Consider the following 26,793-nt stretch of genomic DNA (forward strand, 5'->3'; position numbering starts at 1 on the left):
TTTCTTTTCTTTTCTTCTGCATTATTTTGTTTACATCGTTAGCTTATCGCCATGTTAACAACTCTGCTAGAACAAACTTTACCTCGTGCAGAACTATTTCCGCATTAAGATATTTGTAAAATGCTTAATTTCTTTGCCTAGACAACCGTATAATTGATTCGAAAGAAATTTGTTGAAATCAAGTAGAAATTGGCAGTTATACTGACTGTTTGCAGCATAACATTAATTCGAGGTGTGAATATTTTTAATAAGAAGTGCTGAAGAATTGTAGGAAAGAAAACTCAAGGAGACTTTTTTACAAATCCATAACTCTGTACCAAATACGCATATCGCACTGCTCCACACTTTATTTGATGGAACGTCAAAAGCGAGCAAATTTGTTACATAGGTTTGCAGTTTACGTGATGTTGCTGCCATGCTTACGACACTTTTGAAAAATCTCTACCGGCAAATTAGTGGTATATACTACAGCGTTGCACAATACAGTGATTTTTTTCATTTTACATGTATGAATGGGTTCAGTGGTCCGCACTCTGATATATTTTTTATTGATGATTGAAAGCGCTAAATCTAATAGAGCAGATCTTTGATGTTTTTTATTTAATTTGCAGTATTCAAGGTTTCTCGTATAAACAATGACAACCCAAATTACAATTTCACTCCAAGCAGTCAATATGCATGGCTCTTATATATAAATGCAACAAACATCATCAAAATATACGTTGTGTTTGCCAAGAAAAACAATTTCTCCGTCCCCATGTACAGTGAAGCCTTGTTATAACGAAACCGGATATAACGAAATAATGGACCTCATGATCGAAGCACGTGAAATTTGTGTTAAAATCATTATATAGCTTCCTAGCACAGTACGTGCAATAATGGATATGGCGAAGTAACTGAGGCTCACTCTTCAACTTCGTTATATCGAGGTTTTACTGTATTTAGATTGAGGCACCTGAGCTAAAGCTTCGTTTTAACGCATCTAAGGACGCACAATGTCGAGAAGGGTGATGAAGCACACATTTGAAAGTGAAGGCAGGTATCGTCCTTGCGATGTTTCATCGTGAGCGACACTGTTGGCAAGGACATTAAGGTGCGAACAGAGTGAATGTGAGGAAACTATGAGAGTGATCAGGGCAAACGCGTTCCGCTTGTGTCCGCAGTATCAGCTGCACGAAGCGTCTGCGGCCAGGTACGCCTTGTGTTCGGCGTGCTTCTGAGCCGCGGCGGCTCTCAGCAGTCGCGATCGTCTCCTGTGGTGCTTGAACCACAGCGCTGTGCAGGTGGCTGCTAAGCCTAACGTGGCGGTCGCAACGATGCAAACGATGACGGCGATCGTAGTCATCATGTGAGGCACCCTGGTTGTGCTATCCGCCATCGAGGCGCGTTCTGCACAGAATTTAGAGTGATAATAATGAAGTGCCCCAGCAGGTATAATTGCAGAGAACTGCGATCAGAAAAACAGACAATATGAATGCTAGTTGATGCTAACACATAATCACTAGCTGGTTTGGATTCACATTACATACGTCATACCAAGCAGTATAGGTTGTCAGGATTCTCAGGTGATCTTCCCTATCGAACTCCACGGTATCACCCCTAAAAGATGCTGTTTTATTGGGAATCGGCAAATGGAGAGTTAGAAATGGCGCTACCACTAGGATCGTTTTTTTATGTTTGTCACAGACCCAGGGAATCACGCCAGAAAAAGATTTAGGCTTTTATGATTCTCTGTTATACTTTTCGAGCACATTCAATGGTCAGACGTCGTAGAGAATATGTTTTATCTATTATTTATCTATTTAACTATTCGCTTCCAGATGTCGTAGGAGCCTTGTACTCCAATGCTACGTTTAGTATTGGCTTTGTTTACCGCAAGACACTATCCCTGTCTCAGTGGAAGATGAAAAACTGGATGCACTTTTTAGGGTAGACCCCCTGCAGCTTTTTTTTTATTTTCTATTTTTTCTGGTTTTTTTTTTCTTTCTGTCTGCACGCCAAATCTGCAATCATACAGCATTACTTAGACGTCACATTTCGACTCAGGGCTCATTCAAAGCTCTAGTTCTGAAGATTCAAACGCACGCAGGAACTTCCTAACCAACGCACTGCCCATTAGTGAATGCTAACACAATAGAGGGTGTTTATCAAACGTTGTCTTACCCGAGGTAACTAAATGTGTGCATATATGGTATGTGTGTTATAATGGTTGACATTGTTTTCGTTTTTGAACTATCGTTGAATATCCCAATAACTGTCTTTTTATGTAGTTAATGTTCTACGGCACATTTACTAATTGACTATGTGTTACTTAAGCTGTTATTATTGCTTTGTATTCTTCACTTCGTGCTAAAATTCCCACTGTGGCGTTACCATCACGACCAGAGGCGATGGTACTCCACCGTACTTCAGTGTAGTGTAGCAAAATATATTTCTTTTTTTACAGTGAAGCTGTCTATTGCTAGGATCTGGCGGATCCTAGCAATAGACAGTGCAATGAAGAAGATAGTGCAATGCCGGGCCGACCTGCGGTGGAGGTGAAGTTCGCCATTGAGGGGCCCGCATACACAGATTCCCTGGTCATCCTTCATAGAGTGGAAGGGCACTTAGTTTTTTGATCAAGAGCTACTACCTGCCATCTTCCGTTCTTTTATGTCTCACGCTGTCACTTTTCTATTTTGCAACAGTACTCTATAATTGAATTTTTATCTCTTCCCCCAATATATTTTTGTTATGTAAATGATTCATAGACCTCGCGCACCTTCCCGTTCTCTGACAGTCTGGGCTGGCGCCAGGGTCCTGACGTAAGTGGCGAACACGTTCGCTTCCGGTTCTAGCCGCGCCACCACCAGGTAGTCCGTAGCCGGTTTGAGGCCCGTCAGGAACTGCGGGTCACCGCCGGCGCCGGTTGCGCTGCCAGGCTGGGTCGCGACCCAGAAGCCCCGCACCGAGCGGTTACCCGCCGTCGCATCGAACAGCTCGATGCGCAACCGGGCCTTCGCCGCTCCGTGGTCGTCGACACCGCTCCTTGCATGGCCACGTCGACGCGACGTACACGTGACTGAGAACGACGTGTCCGTGTAGTTGCCAACCACGCATTCAAGGCTGGGCGCTCGCTCGCCTGCGACATGGGTAGATGCAACGGTGGATTGCTTATCAGAACGGCACGCAAAAATTTTTATCACTGTGGGATGCTTTTTTTTTTTTGCGCCAGAAATGGTGCTGAGCTTAACTCGTGACACCTCACTCGGGACTCTAATCTTTGCAAAGAAGTACGAAGCCAGATATTACGTAAGTGCTAAGCGGCTGTATACTTTATTTTTCAATATTCTGTTTTTGTTTCCTGAAAAAGCAGTCGCAGGCAGGAAAGCAGCCAGAAAAGCAGAAAAGTAGTCCTGTGGACATAGGTAAGCTATATCGAACTTTGCTGCACAAGGAGTGCAGGGTCACTAACGTAAGCGAGATATCACGACTTTCGCTTTATTTTTGCGTATTTCCGCAAGGGAAACAGCTCCTAGAACCTACTGCGTGCTTGTTTGTTCCTCATCATTGTCATCATTGTTCGTCATTGCTAAGGAATCACCCAGTGCTTAGCCGAAGTTTTCAAATTCCATTACATCGCGTGAGGTAATGGTGTACCAGCTTCAACGGTCCGTCCTTGTTAAGGGTCTGTCCTTATACTGCACACTCACTGCATTGCCAAGCCATCACCCATAGCCAGAATGCTGTCACTCGAACTGTCGTACCTACTGATCTACCTTGATGTTTCTTGAAAACAATCATTAACGAATCGTTTCGTGAGTGCCACGCGTACTGCTGTGGACATAGGATAGGATTATGCTGATGATGACGACATCCTCCATGTTGTGGCAAAGAGTAGACTTTTAGTGTCCTCTTTGCCACAACATAAAGTATGGCGTCATCATGTCATCATCATGATGCCGTCATCACTAGCGTCATCATATCCTATGTCCACAACAGTACGCGTAGCATTCACCAAACGGTGCTCTTGTATACACTTGCTTTCCTTCGCCGACCCCTTCTATAATCCCAGCTGATATTCTGTTTTCATATCGCCGCTTAATAATACGCCGTTCTAGCCTGCACTGAGCATTTGCTTGGCGTCCATTCTGTCGCGCTATTAGACCACTAGCTTGCTCTTATGTGCATTAAATGACTTTCCGAACTTGACTTCTTAAAATTTAATATCAACTACTTCAGTTTGCTTTCCAATCCACACCGATCATTGCGCTACCCTTATCCATGTGTCGGACCGCGAGCTTTAGCTTCCGAAGCTTTTTCTTTCTGTCCCCCATGTTACAGCTCCGTAGGCTGGCGTTGGTTGTATGCACCTAATTATTTTGTATGCACCTAATGAGTAGTGCGTGACCTATGCGCTCCAGATGATTACTTCGGAAATCTGCATTTGATACTTCGTCTATATCTGTACGGGGTGTTCTGCTCTTTTGGTAACAGAAATTTTAAAACTGCGCCGTAACATGTAGCATAATTCTATTTCTTCAAGTACAACGATCTCAGCTGTAGACATTATTTGCAAAATAAACAAATGAAAGCGAATATTTGACTAATTAACTAATTTTGGCTAATTAACATGTAAACTTATGACATTACGCCGCGTATTGCAATTTAGAAGTTGCATCTGGTAACTATTAAAGACATATCTACTTCGAAACCAATCCTGAGGATGACACTAGTTACGAGGTGAGCACGTTTGCAACGAAATGCATTGGTGTTCCAGTAACTCTTCAGCTTCAACACATAAAAAGGCCTTTTCGTAAACAGTTGAATCGAACAATAGTGCATTTTTTACGGTAAGTTTGACTGCGCTTATCTCGAAATTGCTGCTAGTTTCGAAATTCGATCCAAGTGGATGTGCCCTGCGAAATCACTGGCTTCAATTCTTGAATTGCAAAATCTGCATTAAAGCACTTTTAGTTTAAAATTTGTTTAGTCGTAGTTTGTTATTTAGTCAATTACGCGTACTTATATTCAGAGTAAATAATAGATACCTCTTCCAGTATTCCAGCTCAATATGTAGATTTGTGCGAGATCCGACAGGTTAATTTTTTTTAATTCTGTGAACTTGAAGCAAAACATCCGGTCTATTTCCTAGGTATACTTTGTGGCACAAAATACATTTCTGGAAAAGGGACAGAAGAAAGGGAGACAGTGAAGCGCCACTGTCTCCCTTTCTTCTGTCCCTTTTCCAGAAATGTATTTTGCGCCACTAAGTATACCTAGGAAATCTAAGCACCGACTTGCCCAAGAAGAAGTCCTTTTGGAACATCCGGTCTATTGTTCCACAGCTTGGGATCCAGACAATGACTGTCAATTTCAAATTGTTATTCTCCTACCAGCCTATTAAGACTACCTTAGCAGTTGAGATGTTTGTTTTTTTCATGCCTGCTAATAACTCCTGTCGGATACATCCTCATTCATCTGTTGCAATACATTTAGAGAGTTGCTGAGCAGGCAAATGTCATCTTCCACTCGCAGGTAGATGAGGTGTTGCCCTTTGAGCCTCACGACCAATACTTCCAAGTATGTGAGGTTAAATACTTATCTTTAGTCATGCAGTGACTAACATGTGAGAGACTGTGCTTCCTTGCTCGACACGTGATGCCTAATTGGCAAACATCGAAGATGCCAAGTAGATATTGATCTGATTCGATTAAAATCTTACGCCTCAATTGGAACCGGTGTCTGCAAGGCTCTCGCTGCGTGCCCACGCTATTTCTCGCCCAGCAGAGGAGCGTCGCGTGAAACAGGTGTGCGTCGACTTGCACTTCAAGCCGGTTCGAGTCCTGCACTTCCGGTGGCCGGTCTTCGAAGTCCACCTCCTCGGCTCCGGTGGCACCCTTTCTCCGCGTCACGTGACGCCGCTTGCCGGTGTCGTCCTGGGCGATCCAGAAGAAGCGCAGCCCTTCGCCGGGATCCGCGCTCACGTAGCAGGTCACGTTCAGTGGCTCGTTTGGCCGCGCCGCTAGGAGCGTTTCGCTTCGTACGCCGCACCGGGGCACGTCTGCAGCGAGAGATAGCCAGTGAATGACGTTAGGCTTAGAAATACGTTGAGGTTGGCTGGTTGATACACATTCGCTTTCCATATCGCGGCGCAAACTAAACTACAACAAGGACACAAAAGACAATAAACAAGCAAGCATTGGCTAACAACCGCTTGTTTTCTCTCTTTTTTTTTTATCCAGGAAACAACTTTTATACAAGAGCAGGCCTCTGCTTGAGGCATGCTCCACGCCCCTTTACAGCTGCTCGTAACGAACAATGACTACCTGCTTTGTAAATGTGTTATTTCACTATCCAATAGTGTCATGGAAATTTGGCTTACGCATTTATCTTCATGTTTAGTTACAGCATAAGTTTCCGTAGTCTCCCCGGACTTGACATCTCTGTCGCAAAGCAAAGCGATGGAATTGCATAGAACGAAGGTTCGAACGCAATGTTCCGGCGACGTGCTTTGGTCTTGAGGAACCACAAAGTTGCACATTCGGTAAAGGCGCCCCCTTGACATAGATCACACGTACGGATGTTGCACTCAGCTTTTCTAGATCACTTCAGCGCACTGTACGCATTTAGGCGGAGCAGCGAGGCCGCTATGAGCCAGGCATTCTTTTGCGAAAATTGACCTGGACACCCCTTATCAGAGTACTTGTCTTAGGTCGCAGCATTTTCCCATTCGCCAGTGCTGGGGTGCATGCCACACCTGAGCAAGTGTTTTTATTGGTCATTCAAAAAATATAAGAAGGTCCTAAACAAAAGCGACATACTTCACTTGAAGAAGTCAGAGTTCCTCCTACAGGGCCGTCCGGCGCGTAAATTCTGGCGAGCAAGATCTGAGTAGACAAAAACTAAATTGCAAAGACGAGAGAGTCAGAAAAGCGAAACCTAACACTCGCACAGACAAATTACGCCTTTAATATACTTTTTCGGGCCAACTAAGCGAAAGGGTCAAATTGTTTATATACCTGATACAGCAAACACAGCAAGGTCGCATCATCAACTTGGCATAAGAACAAAGTTTTTCTTGTTGTGTTGCTTTCCTTGTCAGTTTCTACGTAGGGCGCGTGAAGCGTGCTTAGCGATGCCGGTAAAGGGGGACGAATCATTGGGTCACCAAATATCATTCGACACAATGGGCGCGATAGGCACGATAAACGAGGCAGATGCCACGACAATGGCGCATAGCGAACGTTACTTTACGCGAGAGTGAATACCAGCCCCGAGGTATTGTGCCAACGGCTCAAAGCATCGGCGCACTCACGTCTGACGCGGACCTCCAGCGGGGCGCTCTCCACGCTCTCGCCGTCAGCAGTGTTGGCCGTGCAGGTGTACCGTCCGGTCTGGTCGACGGTCACCCCTCGGACGACCAGGTAGCGCGAGGTGACCAGAGCGTCGGACGAGCCTTCGCCGCCGGCGGACCCCTTGATTTCGATCCCGTCGCGACGCCAGGTGACCTCTGTGACCTTGGAGGCCGCCAGCACCGAGCACTCCATGTACACGTCGGCGCCTTCGACGATGCGGCTGGCGTTGAGGCCCGCACCAAGCCTAATATTCACCTCCGTCTTGTCTGCAAGACATTCCGTTTGGTCAGTCGAAGTACATTGGTTGATGCAATCTCGTTGGGTGATTGATATATATAGCATTGAATTTCGAAGCGATACCAGCAAACTGGTAATGTACCACTTCTTCAGGAGAATCGCAGGTGCAGCAAAAAAGAAACGCGAGAAAGTGTAAGCGTGAAGGAGGGCGATGTCCATTTTTCTCGATATGCCATGCAAGTCGGAAATAAGTATGTAAGTTAGAAATTATGGCTCGCTCTCGTAGCTCAACGAATGTGGCGATGTGCTGATGAGCGTGAACTCGCAGATTCCATCCCACTCGCGCCGGTCGCATTTCGATGGGAGCGGGATGAGAAAACGCTCGCATGCTGAGGTTTCGGTGAATGTCAAAGAACCCCACATGGATCAAAATTAATCTGGTTTGCCTCAGTACAGTCTCTATTTCGTAGTTTTGCTCTCTTTCCTCCGTTCCCCAGTGTAAAGTAGGAAAGCGAGTTCTCACTTGTCCTTCCTGACTTTCCCCATTCTTCTCTCTCTCTCTACACGTAATATCCCAGTCCAGAATTCATACAATATAAAATGGTGTGGTTTATTGTCCCAGACGTGGCGGACGGGAATTGGAAATTTTCGCCTTCCTAGGACCTTTTGAACGCAAGTCTCAATCTAAGTGCACCAGCCAACGTTCCTGCCAGTCAATCGTGGTGATGGCGTAGACGGTCGCCTATGGTGTCCCTGACGAGGCGCAAGAGAGAATATCAGTGGAATAGACTCTTTATCTTGTACCGGTAAAGTTTCTTTCCTTTCTGTGAGAGCAATTATGCAAAACAGCAAGAAAAAAAGTTTCTCATGCGTTGTGGTTGAAGAAAGTGGCACAAGGTGGTACCTTCAGTGTTGCTACTTCTAGTCCCAAAACGAGTCAGCACATCGTAGTGGAATGTTTAGGTATTCTTCAAACAAGACCCGTAGGGGACGTCCACCTTCTCGAAGAGATGCCATTCAAAGTTGATGGAAGCATTAACTGTTCATCAGTCGAGATAAGCAAAAGACGTTTAGAGTATTGGCCCAAGAAAAAAAATGAGGAACAAGATTGATAGAATTGGAATCGTTGCAAGCATAGAGAACTTTGCAATGTATAGATGGAGGTTTTAAAGAAGAAAGAAAGGATGATGGGTATATAGAAAAAGTGATATACTTCTATACGTGAATACATAATACGTATTAGCTTGAGCACTCTATCGCAGGGGATGCCAATATGGATCACAATTTTCATCACCACCATTCTGCTGCTACCTACATCTTCGACATTTCGGGGTTTCGTAAATTGTCATACACGGGTTCACGGAAGTGCTCCTTCTCTCTAATAGCGCGTTAATTTGTGCACTTTGTCACGTATATCAAGGACACTACTGTTTTCCAAGACACTTTTCCACTGGGCCTTTCACTTACGTGACATGTCCACTTTGAGGAAGCGGCTGAGCACGCCTCGGCTCTCGGGCAGGTTGCCGTTGATGGCGCGGCACTCGAGCAGCCTGCCGGACTGGGCCGACGCCGGCAGGAGAAGCATGCTCGTGGTCACGTTGCCCTCGGTCACGCTTCGGCTGAAAGCCGGGTCCACTGCCGTGCCGTCCATAAACCACGTGACGTTTGCCGCCGGGCGGCTACCAGTGGCTTCGCACTCGAAGCTCCTGGGCTTCGTGGGGAAGCGTTCGGAAGGTGCCACAGCTTCACTTCTTGCCACCTTGCCGTCCGCGGACCACGGATTGCTGAAGCCGACGACCCCATCCGCTGCGGCGGTCTTATTCGGTGGCTCGCGCTGCGTTGCTGTGCCGGGCAGGCCGATCCACCCTGAAGGAGCGTCAGTCTGCTGCGTGGACCAGCTCCAGATGGTAACTGCCGTTGGTGCCACTGCAGCGGAGATGAAAACGGATTGCAGTTGATGTTATTGCCACCCAGCTGCCCACACCGTCAGCGTCATTAGCTATATTACGAAGTACACTGTGATCCACTGTCAAAGAGAACACCCATTAAATATTTGATTGCAAGTTACAGCGGGAATATAAAAAGAAGGTATGGTGCCTACCTTTATTTCATAGATATATTTCATAGAAACTCAGCCTAATGGGTTTTATATCATTTTTTTTTCTGTCGACAAATTAGTTGAGTGATTGCCTTTATTTCCAGCTATGCGTTCTAAGAATATACCATACGCTACATGAAACCTTCCTAAAGTTCGGATGGAGCAGGTGAAATGTTCACAGCTACATCTGTCGCCTGCTACTGCATGTGAGTAAATTCAATTCATGAACAGAAAGAACTAGGAAACAGTGTGAACGAGGCGGAGTACAGATAACGACACAGTATATATTTTAACTAATGCACACGCGATCACCGTATGCATGTCCCGAGCACTAAGACTGCATGATGCACCTTGCGGCTTCCGTAGCACTGCTAAAATTAGAAGTTGGTGTCGCTTTGGGTAACCAACTTAAAGTCGCTTTTTTTTACTGTGCAGTACATAAAAAGACTTTTCTCCTTCTCGCAGACGAAACCGCAGCGCTCACGAAGTAGTGCAGCCATCGCGTTAAAATGGCTCATTTATCCATGCTCGCCAAGTGCAATTGTGGAGAGGCTCTGCCACAGTGCTCGCTTCAGCGAACAACGCCGGACAATCCAGTGTCCCTTGGGCAGACTAGACGACTGCCTTTTAACGAAGCAGAGATCTCGGCAGCGTGCTCTCACAGCACATCAACCAAGCCACGCGAGCTGTTGTACAATACTTGAAGGCGACAGACTTGAGAGCCGAGCACGCGCATAATTAGGGCACTTGCACCTTCACGCCAGTAGGGGTGCAAGCATGTGAGTTGTGGACAGTAAAGTACCCTTAGGTGTGCAAATTGGTTTACAGTGTAGGGCAAGACAGGGCAAAGTTTAGTTAATCTCTGCTTTTCCTTTTCTATCTTTCTATTTACGTCAAACAGTCATCATCAGCCTATATAAGTCTTCTGCAGGTCGAAGGCCACTTCCAGCAATCTACATTTAGCCCTGTCTTATAAAATAGTAGTGTTGAAATAATGGAATGTAAATATTTAAAAAAGCGCAAGTCTCAGGCAGTTTCGGCAATGCGCATCTCCAAAAAATAATATCGCGTGCAAAAGTGGGGCGACCACGAGGGAGGTTAAGGAGGGGGGGGGGGGGGTGGACTGCATAGCCGAGAAATAGGAAATTTCTTCTGGCGCTGGTATGCAGGCTTGGTATTTGGACGTCCACTGCATCTTGTCACTGCAGTGTCAACCGGGATCTTGAGGCTGCCGAATATTATCTTTCTTTTTACCGAAGACATTATCTTTCCAGAGGTCTCCCGTAGACCTCAGTTTCACGGAAGCTACGCCATAGCTCGACACATGATTCAGTGCTGGACCGCACACACGTGTCCAGCCGGCCTATGGGCGTTAAGCCATCTTTGCATATATGCAGGCAACCGGCTGCGTTCCGTATGGAAGTGCGCAACGGAGCAACAAACGCTGCATAAATAGCCTCACTGCAACCTCTACATGCGTTGAATCGTATCATTACTTTAATAGATCGACTTCATTTGGCTCGTTTACGTACTTGGATGGGCTGGATCACCGCCTGACGCCAACAAACTCCTTGAGAGGCACGAAACCTCGCACGTGGTCTCGCGCGAGAGCTCTACAGGCACGTGAATGTTTACACGCTATGATGGGTGGCGGCACTGCGTGGCGTTTCTCCTCCGCTAAATATTTTACGCTATTTCTGAGGCATCCCTTGAAAATCTACTCTTCTTTCATGCGTATGGTATGGTAAAACTTTCTTATGGCCCTTCGGAACGCGCGTCACCATGCAGCGGGCCGTTCCCACTTCGATATATATTTTTTTTAAATTTCACATACAGTCGAACGTCTCTATAACGAAGTTTTTGGGCGATATACGAAATCATTCGTTATACAGGTCACTTCGTTGTAAAGGTAGCGCACCGCACAGCTCACAATAGAAGCGGGACATAATTATACCTTCATTGCGCATGTCATTTCGTCGTCGAAGTGGTCGTTGCAGAGCCTATTGACTCTACTCGAAAATGTATTTTTGACTACCTTCAGTGTTCCCATGACAGTCAGAGGCATGGTGGGATTCAGTAGCCAAGTAGTCTTAAATTCTTTGTTCATTCCAGTAGGGGTTTCCAAACTTTTGTATACGTAACTTTATCATAATTATGCTTATTTATTTATTTATTTAATTGTTTATTTATTTATTTATTTATTCGATGTTTCGGCTGGAGGACCAGTATTTATGGAGACGTATTCTTGATAAAGGCTGGTTCTCTGGCTCAAATGTCAATGAAAAAATGGCGTCTCAATGGACCATGCTCTCTTCGTTTAAATAGGGTGCGCAGCCAACCAAAAAAATTATGCGGTTTTACGTGCCAAAACCACTTTATGATTATAAGGCACACCGTAGTGGAAGGCTCTGGAAATGTCGACCACCTGGGATTCTTGAACATGCACCTAAATCTAAGCACACAGGTGTTTTCGCATTTCGCCCACATCGGAATGCGGCCGCCGTGGCCGGGATTCGATCCCGCGACCTCGTGCTCTGCAGCCCAACACCATAGCCACTGAAGAACCACAGCGGGTACAGCCAACAAAACTCAGTATTATATGTATGAACAAACATAGATACTGAGTATCTTGATGGGGTGCAAAACTTTGTATTAGGTTCGGATCTACCGAGGGGTATCAAGGACGTCAGCAACTGCTCGCCTAAGCAAATGCTCGGACGAGAACTGAGCATTACCGTGCCTCGGATCACTCGGGAATCGCTTATGGCCATACGTATGCAACGTCAAGCGCTACGGACGCGAACGACAATTATTAATGTTCTCGGCAAGTCTGTGCCGCTGTTTTCCTAACTGCCCCGCCGGTGCCAGAACAGCTCCCTCACGTACGCTTAGCACCCTCGTCAAATATTTGCGTTTCCCGACGCCATCAGCGACGCCGTATCCCTACGGATGACAGTTCTCGACGTTTCACGCATCGCGCACGAAAAAACCACGAAGAATGAGCTTTGCGGAGCAGGACACGCCTGTGAATATCCAACCACGGGTGCCGGACGTATAATGTGGCAGCTAAACCACTCCCAGCTGCGTGTTCAAACGTATTTTCGTTTTATGTATACTCGCGTTTCGTTGATGGATACATGCATAAGGTACTGGGCTCGTTTCCATGCGTCAAGGCAGGACATAGTGTGAATCGCGGTCCCCGACGCCAAGTCGCAAGAAAGGCGAATCTGTGCTACAGGAAACCGACTCACGCTCCGAGGTAGCGTGGCGACCGCTAGGAAATTCGGGAACCGCAGCAGCACCGATGCACTTTCGGGGTTTGTCGTTGCCGGTTGATCGGATCCCGCTTCGCCACAACGTCGTCCCACAAGTGGTGAAGCGCGGACGCGACCCGAACACGCGATGTTCTAAGGAAAGGGTGACGTTGCGAGGATGCCTACAACTATAGGACGCTATTTGCGGGCTGGCTTGATGGGTTCGAAGTGCGTAATCCGCAGTGCTTTAAGGGACAGGGTCTTTCAGCGCGGACACTTTACGACAGCCTTTAAGACGTTTTTTGGGACAATGGCCAAAGTCCCGGGACCCTATAGTACGTATCTCGTACTCTCGCGAATATCCTTGAGAAGGAGAAACTGGTAGTGCTACGCTCATCATGGCAGTTAAAAATATATTACAGCAGGTCATTTAAGACCATGAGAACGTAGAGGCAAGGCTGCTTGAACAGGCATTTCTTTCTGTTTGATGATTTCATTAGTTTAATCTCGGAAATAAACATTTCTTTTTCTTTTCATTTCTTTTGTCATTTCATTTTTGACGCATAGACAGACCTCCACATGATTGGTTTAGTGACGTTGCTTCTTACGTAAGAGGAGAGATTAGATTATGCGACCGACTGTGGTTCTGTGACAGAGAGCACTGTGTGCAGTTGTAAATCTCTTTGCGACATTGTAGGTAACCGTGTGGCGCTTTATGTGTTACAGAATCTGGCAGAGATGTTCTCAAATGGTTCCTTCTCTCTTCTTTTTCTTTCATCTTTTGTAATCCTGTTTCCTTGCCCCCAACTATATAGTATAGCCAGCAGCAGATACTCTCGGGTTAAACAACTTGTCATTTATTTTTATCTCTCTCTCTGTATTCCCTTTTCGAAATATAAAAAAGCAAGCTATTTCTCATGCAGCGCAATATAAAGGGCTGGCTGACACATCTTCATTTACATCTTGTTTATATGTCGTTTTGTATCATATATCACGCCACACGTTTATGTCACGTTCAAATGTGTGATGGAAGCCTAGCTGTTTGAAGGACGCACCTTTTCTTGGTATATATGTTGTGTAATCTTGTGCTCTGTAGCTTTTCTGCGCATGTAGAAGCACGCGCACTTTTTTCACTTAGTCCCCATCTTTCAGAAATATACCTTCAGTGATAGTAAGCGCTCGTGGTGCGTTCTCTCCCTTCCTTCTTTCTCTGGTTTTAGAGCTAAATGTTCGGCGTGAATCAATACCAACTTTCTCAGTTCATCATCCTTAACAACAAATAGGTGGGTGAGTTTGCTAAACGTAATGACAGCTATGACGCGCCTAATAAGCGGTGACAGAAGAATAGAACAAGAGTGACATACACAAAGCTCAGGAGTCTGGCTGATTTATGAGATTGCATCATTTCCCGTTACTCACTGTATAGATCGAGAAGCACCGTGGCCGATCCGGGTAGCGAGACGTTGCTGGTGGCGAGGCAGGTGATGTTCGTGTGCACATCGTGGCGACTCAGGGGGCCCACGGTGACTAGGTTTTTCCAGCCACCGTCGGATGTCGCCACTGTTCCGTGGACCGTCCTCAGCTGCGTGCCGTTCTGGTACCACGTGAGCGTGACGTCGTGGTCGCCTGAAAAAAATCACGTGACGTTGTCATCGGGCTCCGCTGTGTACGTTGGACGAAAGCAACGCTCATCATTTGAAGACGGGAAGAAAACGACCTTTTGAAGGTCGAGATGTGTAAAGGAAATACAGCCTCCATTGGCCTCTCAGTAGCTAAGGCGATGTCACCACAAAGTCGTGGCTTCGATACGCGGCCACGGCAGGCACGTTTAGATAGTGGCAAAATGCCAGAACATACGTGTACGTAAATTTCTTTGCACGTTGCCAAAGCCCAGGCGGTCAAAACTATTGCGCAGCCCCACAACTACGACATCTCTCATCGGCAGTTGCGTCAACTTGGGATGTTAAGCCCCAGAAATGGGTCAGACAGTTAACCATATAGGGAACAGGATAGCACGAGGGAAGATCATGCGTGGGTTCCTCGGTACAAGATTGAAGCTTGCCCTACCCGTGTTGTCCTCGCTTGCGTGCACACAGTACTGCGATTCCAAAACGTCATGCCTGCTTTCAAGGATTGCAGCACTTGTTCTTAAGGTCGCAAATTAATGAGTTACTGCACGCTTACCGAGATCTGTAGTTTGTCCCAACTATGTGTATCGTCTCAATGTGCTACTTATTATCAGACTGGAGGCCACCCAATAGTCCCTCGGCTGTACAAGACTGCTGGAGACACCATCGCTTTAGTTTACCGAGTAATTATTACTATAGCTCGTCCATTATTGCTTGCTAAGGTACAAACAAGCACAGGCTTGCCAAATCCACAACAGCGTTGAGGAGAAGTGAGCAGCAGTGTATAGGAACTACATGAGAGCACAGCTTACAAATAAAATATCACCAGGTGAGAATGTGAGCGTAAACTGGGTAATAAAACTCTTAATAATGAGGTTGTGTAACAATGTCTACTCATGGGCCGTTTATTTTCGGCACTGTAAAGTGCGTTTAATATGAGCTTACCTTGTTTTTAATCTTCGCTTAGCGTTATAGTACGTGCAGGTTTCGTTCACAAGAAGCTTGGAACTATAAAGAATATGCAGTATATGTGAAACGGCCAGGGTAGCTACTCGATATTATGCCACTTCTGTTATTTTTACAATTTTGTATTCCTAATTTTTTTTCTCTCTCTTTATTTGTGGAGCTAAGACAAATCAAGATAAAATTTATTTTCTAACGCATTCTTTCCGCACTAACCCACCAATAACGCTACAGAAAAAAATCGTAGAGGTAATCAATACGCAGGAAATTGGGGTACGGAGGCGTCAAATAACAACCGAGCTGCTCGCTGTCTTAACAAAAGTCTTCATGGGAAGTCTGTCGCGTCTCTGCTGACTTTTTAGTTTGCTCAATAGGCGTTCTGTTTAACTACAACCGAATGCCTCTTTTTTTGCCAGGTTCTAGGCAACCAAACCCTTACTCCACATTCCATCAGCGAATAATTCAAACATGGTTAGTCGCGTACTAAGTAAGGGTGCGCATCTGCAGGCTGTACCTACACGTTTCTATTTCGCAGGTCAGTCGCACGGCCTCTCCCTCGGCGTACGGTCCAGCCACGTCCTTGATCGTTGCGCCCCTGTCGTCTTTGATGAGAGGCGGGCATGCCTGCGCTGTTGAAAATGTCGAACCACACCAATTTCAGTAAGTCAGTCAGCTTCAATATATATATATATATATATATATATATATATATATATATAAGATTGGGAGGCTATGATCTTAACCGTTCGTGAACGTGCTGAATATTGGTCGCGTCATGTCTGTGGCTTAGCCACTGGAATAGTTTTGTTGTTCTCTTAAAGAGGACAGAAAACAACTACGATAACAATGATGTCTATGGCTACAGCAACAAAACACGTTCTAAATACACTTTCTTTTCTGACTGAGGCGACTACAGTTTTATTTTTTATCAACGGAATAAGAAAGTATTAGGTTATTAAATACCTGTCGACTGTTTCTAAACCAAAATTTACCTTGCAAGCATGGTTGACTTCTTTCATGGGCTTAGGTTTCGTCGTGTAATTACACTTGGCTGGAGAAAAGTATAAGAGATGACAACTATAAGCGGAATATGAGTTAATACGTGGCCTATCGAAAACCGCAGCAAAACGCCTGTAGCAAGCAAGTTCCATATATAGCAAGCCACACTTTTGTACCACCGCGTAATGTTCTAATGTTCAAACTCAAGTGACGGAGCTCCTCAGTCCATGCCGCGTGAATGGCACGAAGCTGCATTTTTTTTTCTGAAGACGGCGCGCGCTGCCTTGCCTTTATTCGTGGCAATGAGGATCGGCATATCTCTCGAGTATCCCGAACGGCATAATTACCCGGAAGACACATCTGTATAAAATGAGTTTCTGATTGGTCTCTGGTAGAATGCCACCTTTGACGTGTACGAAAGTATTATTCAGAAGTTTCTTTTTTTCTGTTTTAGTGCCCGCCCAATGACAGCAAGATTTGTATAACCTCTCGTCATATATTTTTTACATATTTTAGGCTCTAACTACTTTATAGATCGGCCAGAAAATACTCAGGCCGAGCACGCTGTAAATGATGGAACGCATTACATCCGGGTCATTAGCAGTCCTTCATATGCGACGGTTTTCCGTTACACGTGGAGTAACAGCAGCATTGCTGCGTTAAGTATCTCACTGCGTTTTCATCTATCCGTTCCGAATTTTTTGCATAGGTAAAGTAAATTGTAATTTTCGAGGTTGGGTGATCGCTTCCGATTGAGCGCAGTGTGATCAGTATCGTCTGATGAAGAATTCAGCAGTATCGAGCAGCCGCTATAAAATTCTACGACATCAGGATTAGCCTATTGCGGGAATATTTTTCAAGATGGCGTGGGCACCCGCCTTTGGCTTACGCGCCAAAACTTCAATGGTGTAGCCAAAAAAACTAATGACTAGATGAATGAATGAATGAATTATTCACTAATTGGTTAGTACCAAACTGTTTTGTTGAGGAACTACTTAAAATATTCGTGCATGCACCCAGTATATTTTCAATTAAAAGTGGACGTCTATAGCTTTTATGGCCTTCTTTTAAAAGGTACATTATGGCACAGCAGTCAACGGAACGCAGGATTTGCAGGAGAAAAAAAACGAATGCTTGTTATGCCAGGGCATATATCCGCGTATTGAAAGTGTGAAGCTCGAGCAATTATTGCGACATGCACAGTGATGCAATAAATCAGGTTTGTCACATTTTGACACCACAACAAATCGTATTTGTATTAGAGCCTGTGTCCCGGACGCTTTCGTGGCCCACTGCACGCGTCTCATATGTAGGGTTCGCCTGTTCGTTGACACCTGTTACCATAGCAACGACGGACTACATTTAGGTTCAACTTATGACATGTGAATCATATTACGTGGAGACAAGCGCAGCTCAATAACAGGCACAAGTGGCAACACGATCACACAGAAACGTATTAATTTACTTCCATATGAAAGCACAGTTAATTATCGGATATTTGCTTACCCATGATGACAAAACGGCCAACTCGTATGTAAGGAGGCCGCAAGACAAATACGATAAACGTGGGTGCCAGTAAACAAATGAACCGATGAAGATGATAATGTGTTTTCCGCGTGGTATAATCATGCCAATTTTTCAATTAATCTCCCAGGACAATAAGCCCACGCTGAAGAATCCGATATTCACATTATTGAAAGCAGGCTGTCGCCGCAGGTTCAACGAAGATGTGTTGTAAAAACAGGTTTAAAGCAGTATCAGGATTTGTCGCTCAACTCTGCGAATTTTAAATATTTTATCAGCATGTTTCCTTAGCCTGTGCTTTCGAAGCTGTATCAAACACGAAAGGAAACTTGGAATAAAATTGTTCTGGTATGGCAAAATTCTATTTACTATGTGTGGGAAATTTTTGTTCCGTTTTCCGTAGGACAAATTTGCCTTTCATCTGACGTTCGGGTACATCACATTGCATGATTTTATGCACGTTCTTTCGAGTTACTAAAGGAAGAAAAAACATGTAGCTGTTTTAATGAGATTATCCATGGATCAAGTATTTATTTGTTTTGGTTAAAGGAATGAAAGCTGTCGCCTATCATTATTTATATAGCGAGTTTCGTATTGTATGTGCTGTCTTTAGGAACACTGGTATGGATAAATGCATTTTGGCAGGCCGTGTAACCCAATAACCGACCTAGTTTGTTGACCTAATAGCAGTGAGTCAAGTGGAAAAGGCGCACAATCGAGCGTGGCAGATAATCGTTTAAATCAAATATGTTGGGAGGTCTGCGTTTGTCGGGTGGATTGGTTAATAGGCCTCTGTTCTGGGGCAGTTGGTAATTGCTATACGGAAGGTAAAATTCCTCTCAACAACTCTCAGCAATTTCTTGTTGAGAGAAATATATGTTGCATGCGAGGAACACAAGTCACTCTACGTGAACTGAAAAAAAAATATAGAATAATAAAGCTAAAGAAGAACGTGATTCGCTATCCAAAGCTCGGCTTAGAACTGCAGTTTATATGGTTTAATTACTCATGTGAATAGCTCCAGCTTAACTGGCCTACGGGAAAAACGAGGCGTCATTTATGTTTCCTGTGTACTTACCATATCTCTTCACCAAGCAATCAGTATGAGCGGGAGGGAATAAGATACTGTTCCCATTTCAGCAGAGAAGGAAAGCCGTGTTATCGACAGATTTTTGTAATGCAACGTTATGCTCTCTGTGTCGTTCCGATTTTATCTTTAGTACTTTGGAAATGCAATATTACGCTCCGTCATCCTTACTGTGACCTAAATTTGGGGTGAATGCAATGGGGTAACCGTAGCCGATCGATTAGTGACGTCTTAAGTCCCACGGCTCGACCAAAGCTATGATAGACGTTATTGTTCCATTGTTGGGCTTATGTTGCTACACTGAGTGTCGTTTATTGAGCATGGAAGGCCTTATTGTTATTTGAATGCGTCCCTCTCTGAATGCAACCACATCCTCACCGAAGTCGCTCCATCGGGATGCCTGGTGCTCGACACGTCAACGTCAAATCCATGTATCTACAACCGCGCACTCGGAACCGCAAATTCACTGCCGCGTATTCGCGACCACAGATTAACGGCAGCGGATTGGGAGTGGCTGCCGAAGCAGTAATATCACAGAGTCGGCGCGCGACCATGTTCGCCCGTGTCGACAACACCGGCTGCTTTCGGAGCAGAGAATCCTGGAATGCCGGCGTGTAACGACGATCCTACCGGAAATCGTTGAAGGGGCTACTGAAATTTCTACCTTCGAGTGGTCTGCTAGATAGGCTTGGGCACATAGTTACAAGCGTATCTTACCCCCTATTTCTTTTCTCGAACGTTTGCTTTCTTTCTCGACTATTATTTCCCTCTTTCATTTTACCCTTACCGGTCCCTAGTTTAGGTTAGCAAACAGCAAGCTTCGCTTTCTGTTAGCCTCCCGGCCTTTTCCCATTGCATTTTTGTCTCCCACGCTGAGATCTCATACAGCGTGTACGCGTGAGGATTTCGTACAGGCAAAACAACCATAAAAACTGGTTCTTTAGTACGCACGTGTCAAACATTCTTGCAAAACGGATGCTTTAGAAAAACGGAGGCATCCAAGGGATGGGACTTGTTATAGTCGACACCAGAAGAACTCCCTGCACAGAACAGGATGACGACGTCTCCTGTAAAATGCTTTCACCGCACGTCCCCGACTGGGCTTCTGCCTCGCGATATAAATCTGTGTCTCTTTCTATGCCTGCCTGCTTGCCTATACACGTGTCTTTCGACGGCGAACAGCCCCGCCATCGTTTGCACCTTTCACGGGAGCACGGCTGAAGCCACAGCGATAAATTCCGCTTTGACAGCATCGATTATTCTGACAGATGGCGTCGTGTAAAAAAAGAGCAACCACAGCAGTGGATGCTCTCGGTGCGGGTTTTAATATATATCTTCGCCTTCCGAAGCCCTATTATTCATCTCGCGGTTTTCGCTTGCGTGTGTGCACGGCTTCAAGGCGCGGCGCTGAAAAAAATAAGGAAGTCTCCGTGTAACCCAGGGCTTCGTTTGTCAGAGAAACGATGCGATTTTCTTTCGCGAAGAAACACGGCCGAAGGTTGCGCAGTTTGTTCCCAACGGGAGGCTGTGGGCTTAGAGGAACATTTCAATAAGCGTAGAGTTTGAGAGAGAGCTGGAGCTGAAGCGAATATTAGAGTGGCGTTTGAGCGAATCAGGCTGTTTGCCTTCGATGAAATACTGCGCTCGGTTGTTTTGCTGTACTACGCAGTAAATATGTGTGGTGCAGAATGGCGAGACAGAGAACTTGCGTGGAGTCACTTTGCGTCAAATGTGCCTGTATGGTTTAGTGAATAGCTTGTACTGTGGTCAGTAATTTCATTGTGGTAGCTTTTGTGATAGCGGGATAGAGGCTGGGTGGACTTTCCTACAGAACTTATTATTCCGTTGCCTTTCGGTGAAGACGTGCAGTCATCGCTTAAAAAGCTGTGCCAATTAACTCTGCATTGTACTGTGCTATATGTTCATAGACCTTGCGCGTACTGCGAGAGCTAGAACTAGTGTTGCCTTATTTAGGATAAAATATCTAGGTGTACTTATGGCGGGGCCAGTTTACTTATATATTGATTGACTGACTGACTGGCTGACTCATTCATTCATTCACTCATTCACTCACTCCGTTCGTTCGTTCGTTCGTTCGTTCGTTCGTTCGTTCGTTCGTTCGTTCGTTCGTTTGTTCCTTTCGTTTCGTTTTGTTTCGTTTCGTTTTGTTTTGTTCGTTTTGTTCGTTTTGTTCGTTCGTTCGTTCGTTGCGGCATCAGAAATGCTGGTAACAAATAAGTCTCTGGCTGCTCCACAATGGGAAGTTTTGTATGCATGAAAGGGTGAGGAAAAAAGAGAACGAATTTCATTTTTCATTTATTGAACCCTCTGGGCCAAAGGCATTAAAGAGGGGAGTGGTTACAAAACAAAAATACATCAATATATACAATGCATACTCCAGAACAAGTAATATCATCTTCCTGTTATACAATGTTAGCTAGTGAAGAATGAAAATGCTAGTTATCAATTATGTCGACGATATCTGCGGGAAGGCGGTTCCATTCACGTGATGTACGAGGCAAGAAAGACTGAAATGCAGTTTTAGTGTTACATGTTTGAATGCGAACTTTGTGACGATGATCAACGCGATTTGACACGTATCTGAGAGAAGAAATGAGGGAATCGCGTAGCATGGGGTGATGGTATAGTTTTTGAAAAACGCTCAAACGAATTGTCTGCCGCCGGGATGCTAAAAGAGGTAAAGAAAGATTAGCTTTCATGCTTGTTACACTTGCGGTACGGTTAAAGTTGGACAGCATAAAACGAGCAGCGTTATTTTGAACCAGCTCAAGTAAAGTTATCAGTTTTTCATGAAGCGGATCCCACATCGCGGCGGCATATTCCAGGTTAGAACGTATTAGTGTTTGCTTTTCTCTTCTTTCTTCTTCTCCGCCCTTAAACTGGCTCTCTCAACTACTACACGCAGAGACAAAGAAACAGCGCGCGCATTAGATCCCATAGATGAGATGAATATTTACAATTAGTAATAGGGTTATAATTATATTCGAGTGCTGATTGCCGTGCTATCGTTTGCTAACGAAGCTTTCCCTCAAGTCTAAATATTTTAAGGCAGTTTGTCGTGTGCGTATCATGGCTACGCACGCTTATATCGCATTCCGTTTCTCTACCACGGGTGCGCTTTAAAACCACGGCGCTGCAGTTTTTGCTTTTCTCTTCTTTCTTCTTCTCCGCCCTTAAACTGGCTCTCTCAACTACTACACGCAGAGACAAAGAAACAGCGCGCGCATTAGGTCCCATAGATGAGATGAATATTTACAATTAGTAATAGGGTTATAATTATATTCGAGTGCTGATTGCCGTGCTATCGTTTGCTAACGAAGCTTTCCCTCAAGTCTAAATATTTTAAGGCAGTTTGTCGTGTGCGTATCATGGCTACGCACGCTTATATCGGATTCCGTTTCTCTACCACGGGTGCGCTTTAAAACCACGGCGCTGCAGTTTTTGCTTTTCTCTTCTTTCTTCTTCTCCGCCCTTAAACTGGCTCTCTTAACTGTACTACACGCAGAGACAAAGAAACAGCGCGCGAATGCGATCCCATAGATGAGATGAATATATATATATATATATATATATATATATATATATATATATATATATATATATATATATATATATATATATATATATATATATAGAAAACTATCAGTTATAGCTCTCGTAGTATAGCCCTCTGGGCCGTTTCCTTTTTTTTTCGAAAGTAGTCCTATTAGGGTTATTATAATTACACGAAGGTACTTCGCCCTCATCAGCAGCAGTCCTTGGTATAGTTATTCTGGCGGCTAGCTTCCCACGCTATGCGTGCCGCCATCGCACCTGGTTAAGCTTTTCCTAGACGCTAGAACTATGCTTTGTCCGCGCAACCTTGAGCGATCGGAAAGCGCGTTTCCCCCTCTTGGCCGGCGGAGAAGGGATGCTTCGTTCCGGCCGCGAAGCTCTCCACATCTCTGTAAGGTGCCTTGTGGATGTCTCGTGCTGAAGATGCCCTCTCGGTGAGCGCATATTTCACCCCTCATCTTTTAAGAGGTTCAATACATACAAGCATTTGTCTAGCAAACCAGATTTTTTTCAAGGGAATTTTCCACGTCTCAGTAATTTCTCTCGTCGTATTCGAGTGCTGATTGTCGTGTTATAGTTTGTTAACGAAGCTTTCCCTCAAGTCTAAATATTTTAAGGCAGTTTTCCTAGCCTCTAAAGCCGCTCGAGTTCGCTCTTCTCCTTGAGCGGCCATTTTTCCTAGAAAGTATGCCTTCCAACTACTCCGCCCTTAAACTGGCTCTCTCAACTACTACACGCAGAGACAAAGAAACAGCGCGCGCATTAGATCCCATAGATGAGATGAATATTTACAATTAGTATTAGGGTTATAATTATATTCGAGTGCTGATTGCCGTGCTATCGTTTGCTAACGAAGCTTTCCCTCAAGTCTAAATATTTTAAGGCAGTTTGTCGTGTGCGTATCATGGCTACGCACGCTTATATCGGATTCCGTTTCTCTACCACGGGTGCGCTTTAAAACCACGGCGCTGCAGTTTTTGCTTTTCTCTTCTTTCTTCTTCTCCGCCCTTAAACTGGCTCTCTCAAGTACTACACGCAGAGACAAAGAAACAGCGCGCGCATTAGATCCCATAGATGAGATGAATATTTACAATTAGTAATAGGGTTATAATTATATTCGAGTGCTGATTGCCGTGCTATCGTTTGCTAACGAAGCTTTCCCTCAAGTCTAAATATTTTAAGGCAGTTTGTCGTGTGCGTATCATGGCTACGCACGCTTATATCGGATTCCGTTTCTCTACCACGGGTGCGCTTTAAAACCACGGCGCTGCAGTTTTTGCTTTTCTCTTCTTTCTTCTTCTCCGCCCTTAAACTGGCTCTCTCAACTACTACACGCAGAGACAAAGAAACAGCGCGCGCATTAGATCCCATAGATGAGATGAATATTCACAATTAGTAATAGGGTTATAATTATATTCGAGTGCTGATTGCCGTGCTATCGTTTGCTAACGAAGCTTTCCCTCAAGTCTAAATATTTTAAGGCAGTTTGTCATGTGCGTATCATGGCTACGCACGCTTATATCGGATTCTGTTTCTCTACCACGGGAGCGCTTTCAAACCACGGCGCTGCAGTTTTTGCTTTTCTGTTCTTTCTTCTTCTCCGCCCTTAAACTGGCTCTCTTAACTGTACTACACGCAGAGACAAAGAAACAGCGCGCGAATGCGATCCCACAGATGAGATGAATATATATATATATATATATATAGAAAACTATCAGTCATAGCTCTCGTAGTATAGCCCTCTGGGCCGTTTCCTTTTTTTTTTCGAAAGTAGTCCTATTAGGGTTATTATAATTACACGAAGGTACTTCGCCCTCATCAGCAGCAGTCCTTGGTATAGTTATTCTGGCGGCTAGCTTCCCACGCTATGCGTGCCGCCATCGCACCTGGTTAAGCTTTTCCTAGACGCTAGAACTATGCTTTGTCCGCGCAACCTTGAGCGATCGGAAAGCGCGTTTCCCCCTCTTGGCCGGCGGAGAAGGGATGCTTCGTTCCGGCCGCGAAGCTCTCCACATCTCTGTAAGGTGCCTTGTGGATGTCTCGTGCTGAAGATGCCCTCTCGGTGAGCGCATATTTCACCCCTCATCTTTTAAGAGGTTCAATACATACAAGCATTTGTGTAGCAAACCAGATTTTTTTCAAGGGAATTTTCCACGTCTCAGTAATTTCTCTCGTCGTATTCGAGTGCTGATTGTCGCGTTATAGTTTGTTAACGAAGCTTTCCCTCAAGTCTAAATATTTTAAGGCAGTTTTCCTAGCCTCTAAAGCCGCTCGAGTTCGCTCTTCTCCTTGAGCGGCCATTTTTCCTAGAAAGTATGCCTTCCAACTACTCCGCCCTTAAACTGGCTCTCTCAACTACTACACGCAGAGACAAAGAAACAGCGCGCGCATTAGATCCCATAGATGAGATGAATATTTACAATTAGTATTAGGGTTATAATTATATTCGAGTGCTGATTGCCGTGCTATCGTTTGCTAACGAAGCTTTCCCTCAAGTCTAAATATTTTAAGGCAGTTTGTCGTGTGCGTATCATGGCTACGCACGCTTATATCGGATTCCGTTTCTCTACCACGGGTGCGCTTTAAAACCACGGCGCTGCAGTTTTTGCTTTTCTCTTCTTTCTTCTTCTCCGCCCTTAAACTGGCTCTCTCAAGTACTACACGCAGAGACAAAGAAACAGCGCGCGCATTAGATCCCATAAATGAGATGAATATTTACAATTAGTAATAGGGTTATAATTATATTCGAGTGCTGATTGCCGTGCTATCGTTTGCTAACGAAGCTTTCCCTCAAGTCTAAGTATTTTAAGGCAGTTTGTCGTGTGCGTATCATGGTTACGCACGCTTATATCGCATTCCGTTTCTCTACCACGGGTGCGCTTTAAAACCACGGCGCTGCAGTTTTTGCTTTTCTCTTCTTTCTTCTTCTCCGCCCTTAAACTGGCTCTCTCAACTACTACACGCAGAGACAAAGAAACAGCGCGCGCATTAGATCCCATAGATGAGATGAATATTTACAATTAGTAATAGGGTTATAATTATATTCGAGTGCTGATTGCCGTGCTATCGTTTGCTAACGAAGCTTTCCCTCAAGTCTAAATATTTTAAGGCAGTTTGTCGTGTGCGTATCATGGCTACGCACGCTTATATCGGATTCCGTTTCTCTACCACGGGTGCGCTTTAAAACCACGGCGCTGCAGTTTTTGCTTTTCTCTTCTTTCTTCTTCTCCGCCCTTAAACTGGCTCTCTTAACTGTACTACACGCAGAGACAAAGAAACAGCGCGCGAATGCGATCCCATAGATGAGATGAATATATATATATATATATATATATATATATATATATATATATATATATATATATATATATATATATATATATATATATATATATATATATATATATATAGAAAACTATCAGTCATAGCTCTCGTAGTATAGCCCTCTGGGCCGTTTCCTTTTTTTTTCGAAAGTAGTCCTATTAGGGTTATTATAATTACACGAAGGTACTTCGCCCTCATCAGCAGCAGTCCTTGGTATAGTTATTCTGGCGGCTAGCTTCCCACACTATGCGTGCCGCCATCGCACCTGGTTAAGCTTTTCCTAGACGCTAGAACTATGCTTTGTCCGCGCAACCTTGAGCGATCGGAAAGCGCGTTTCCCCCTCTTCGCCGGCGGAGAAGGGATGCTTCGTTCCGGCCGCGAAGCTCTCCACATCTCTGTAAGGTGCCTTGTGGATGTCTCGTGCTGAAGATGCCCTCTCGGTGAGCGCATATTTCACCCCTCATCTTTTAAGAGGTTCAATACATACAAGCATTTGTCTAGCAAACCAGATTTTTTTCAAGGCAATTTTCCACGTCTCAGTAATTTCTCTCGTCGTATTCGAGTGCTGATTGTCGTGTTATAGTTTGTTAACGAAGCTTTCCCTCAAGTCTAAATATTTTAAGGCAGTTTTCCTAGCCTCTAAAGCCGCTCGAGTTCGCTCTTCTCCTTGAGCGGCCATTTTTCCTAGAAAGTATGCCTTCCAACTACTCCGCCCTTAAACTGGCTCTCTCAACTACTACACGCAGAGACAAAGAAACAGCGCGC

General features: G+C 44.8%; 1 protein-coding gene across 1 annotated transcript in view; it reads right to left on the reverse strand.

The window, feature by feature from the left end:
- Positions 1–252: 252 nt before the first annotated feature.
- LOC126539704 (uncharacterized) overlaps positions 253–26,793 on the reverse strand; it is a 191,133-nt gene continuing 164,592 nt past the window's right edge. The window contains exons 3-9 of the mRNA XM_055075658.2: positions 16,036–16,146; positions 14,346–14,552; positions 9,042–9,500; positions 7,298–7,603; positions 5,705–6,043; positions 2,762–3,121; positions 253–1,389 (exon numbers count right to left, since the gene is read on the reverse strand). Of these exons, the coding sequence (XP_054931633.2) occupies positions 1,166–1,389; positions 2,762–3,121; positions 5,705–6,043; positions 7,298–7,603; positions 9,042–9,500; positions 14,346–14,552; positions 16,036–16,146 (2,006 nt within the window). The 3' untranslated portion in view covers positions 253–1,165. The remainder of the gene's footprint in view (positions 1,390–2,761; positions 3,122–5,704; positions 6,044–7,297; positions 7,604–9,041; positions 9,501–14,345; positions 14,553–16,035; positions 16,147–26,793) is intronic.

Source organism: Dermacentor andersoni, chromosome 2, assembly GCF_023375885.2.
Source record: "Dermacentor andersoni chromosome 2, qqDerAnde1_hic_scaffold, whole genome shotgun sequence".
Taxonomy (NCBI): Eukaryota; Metazoa; Arthropoda; class Arachnida; order Ixodida; family Ixodidae; genus Dermacentor; species Dermacentor andersoni.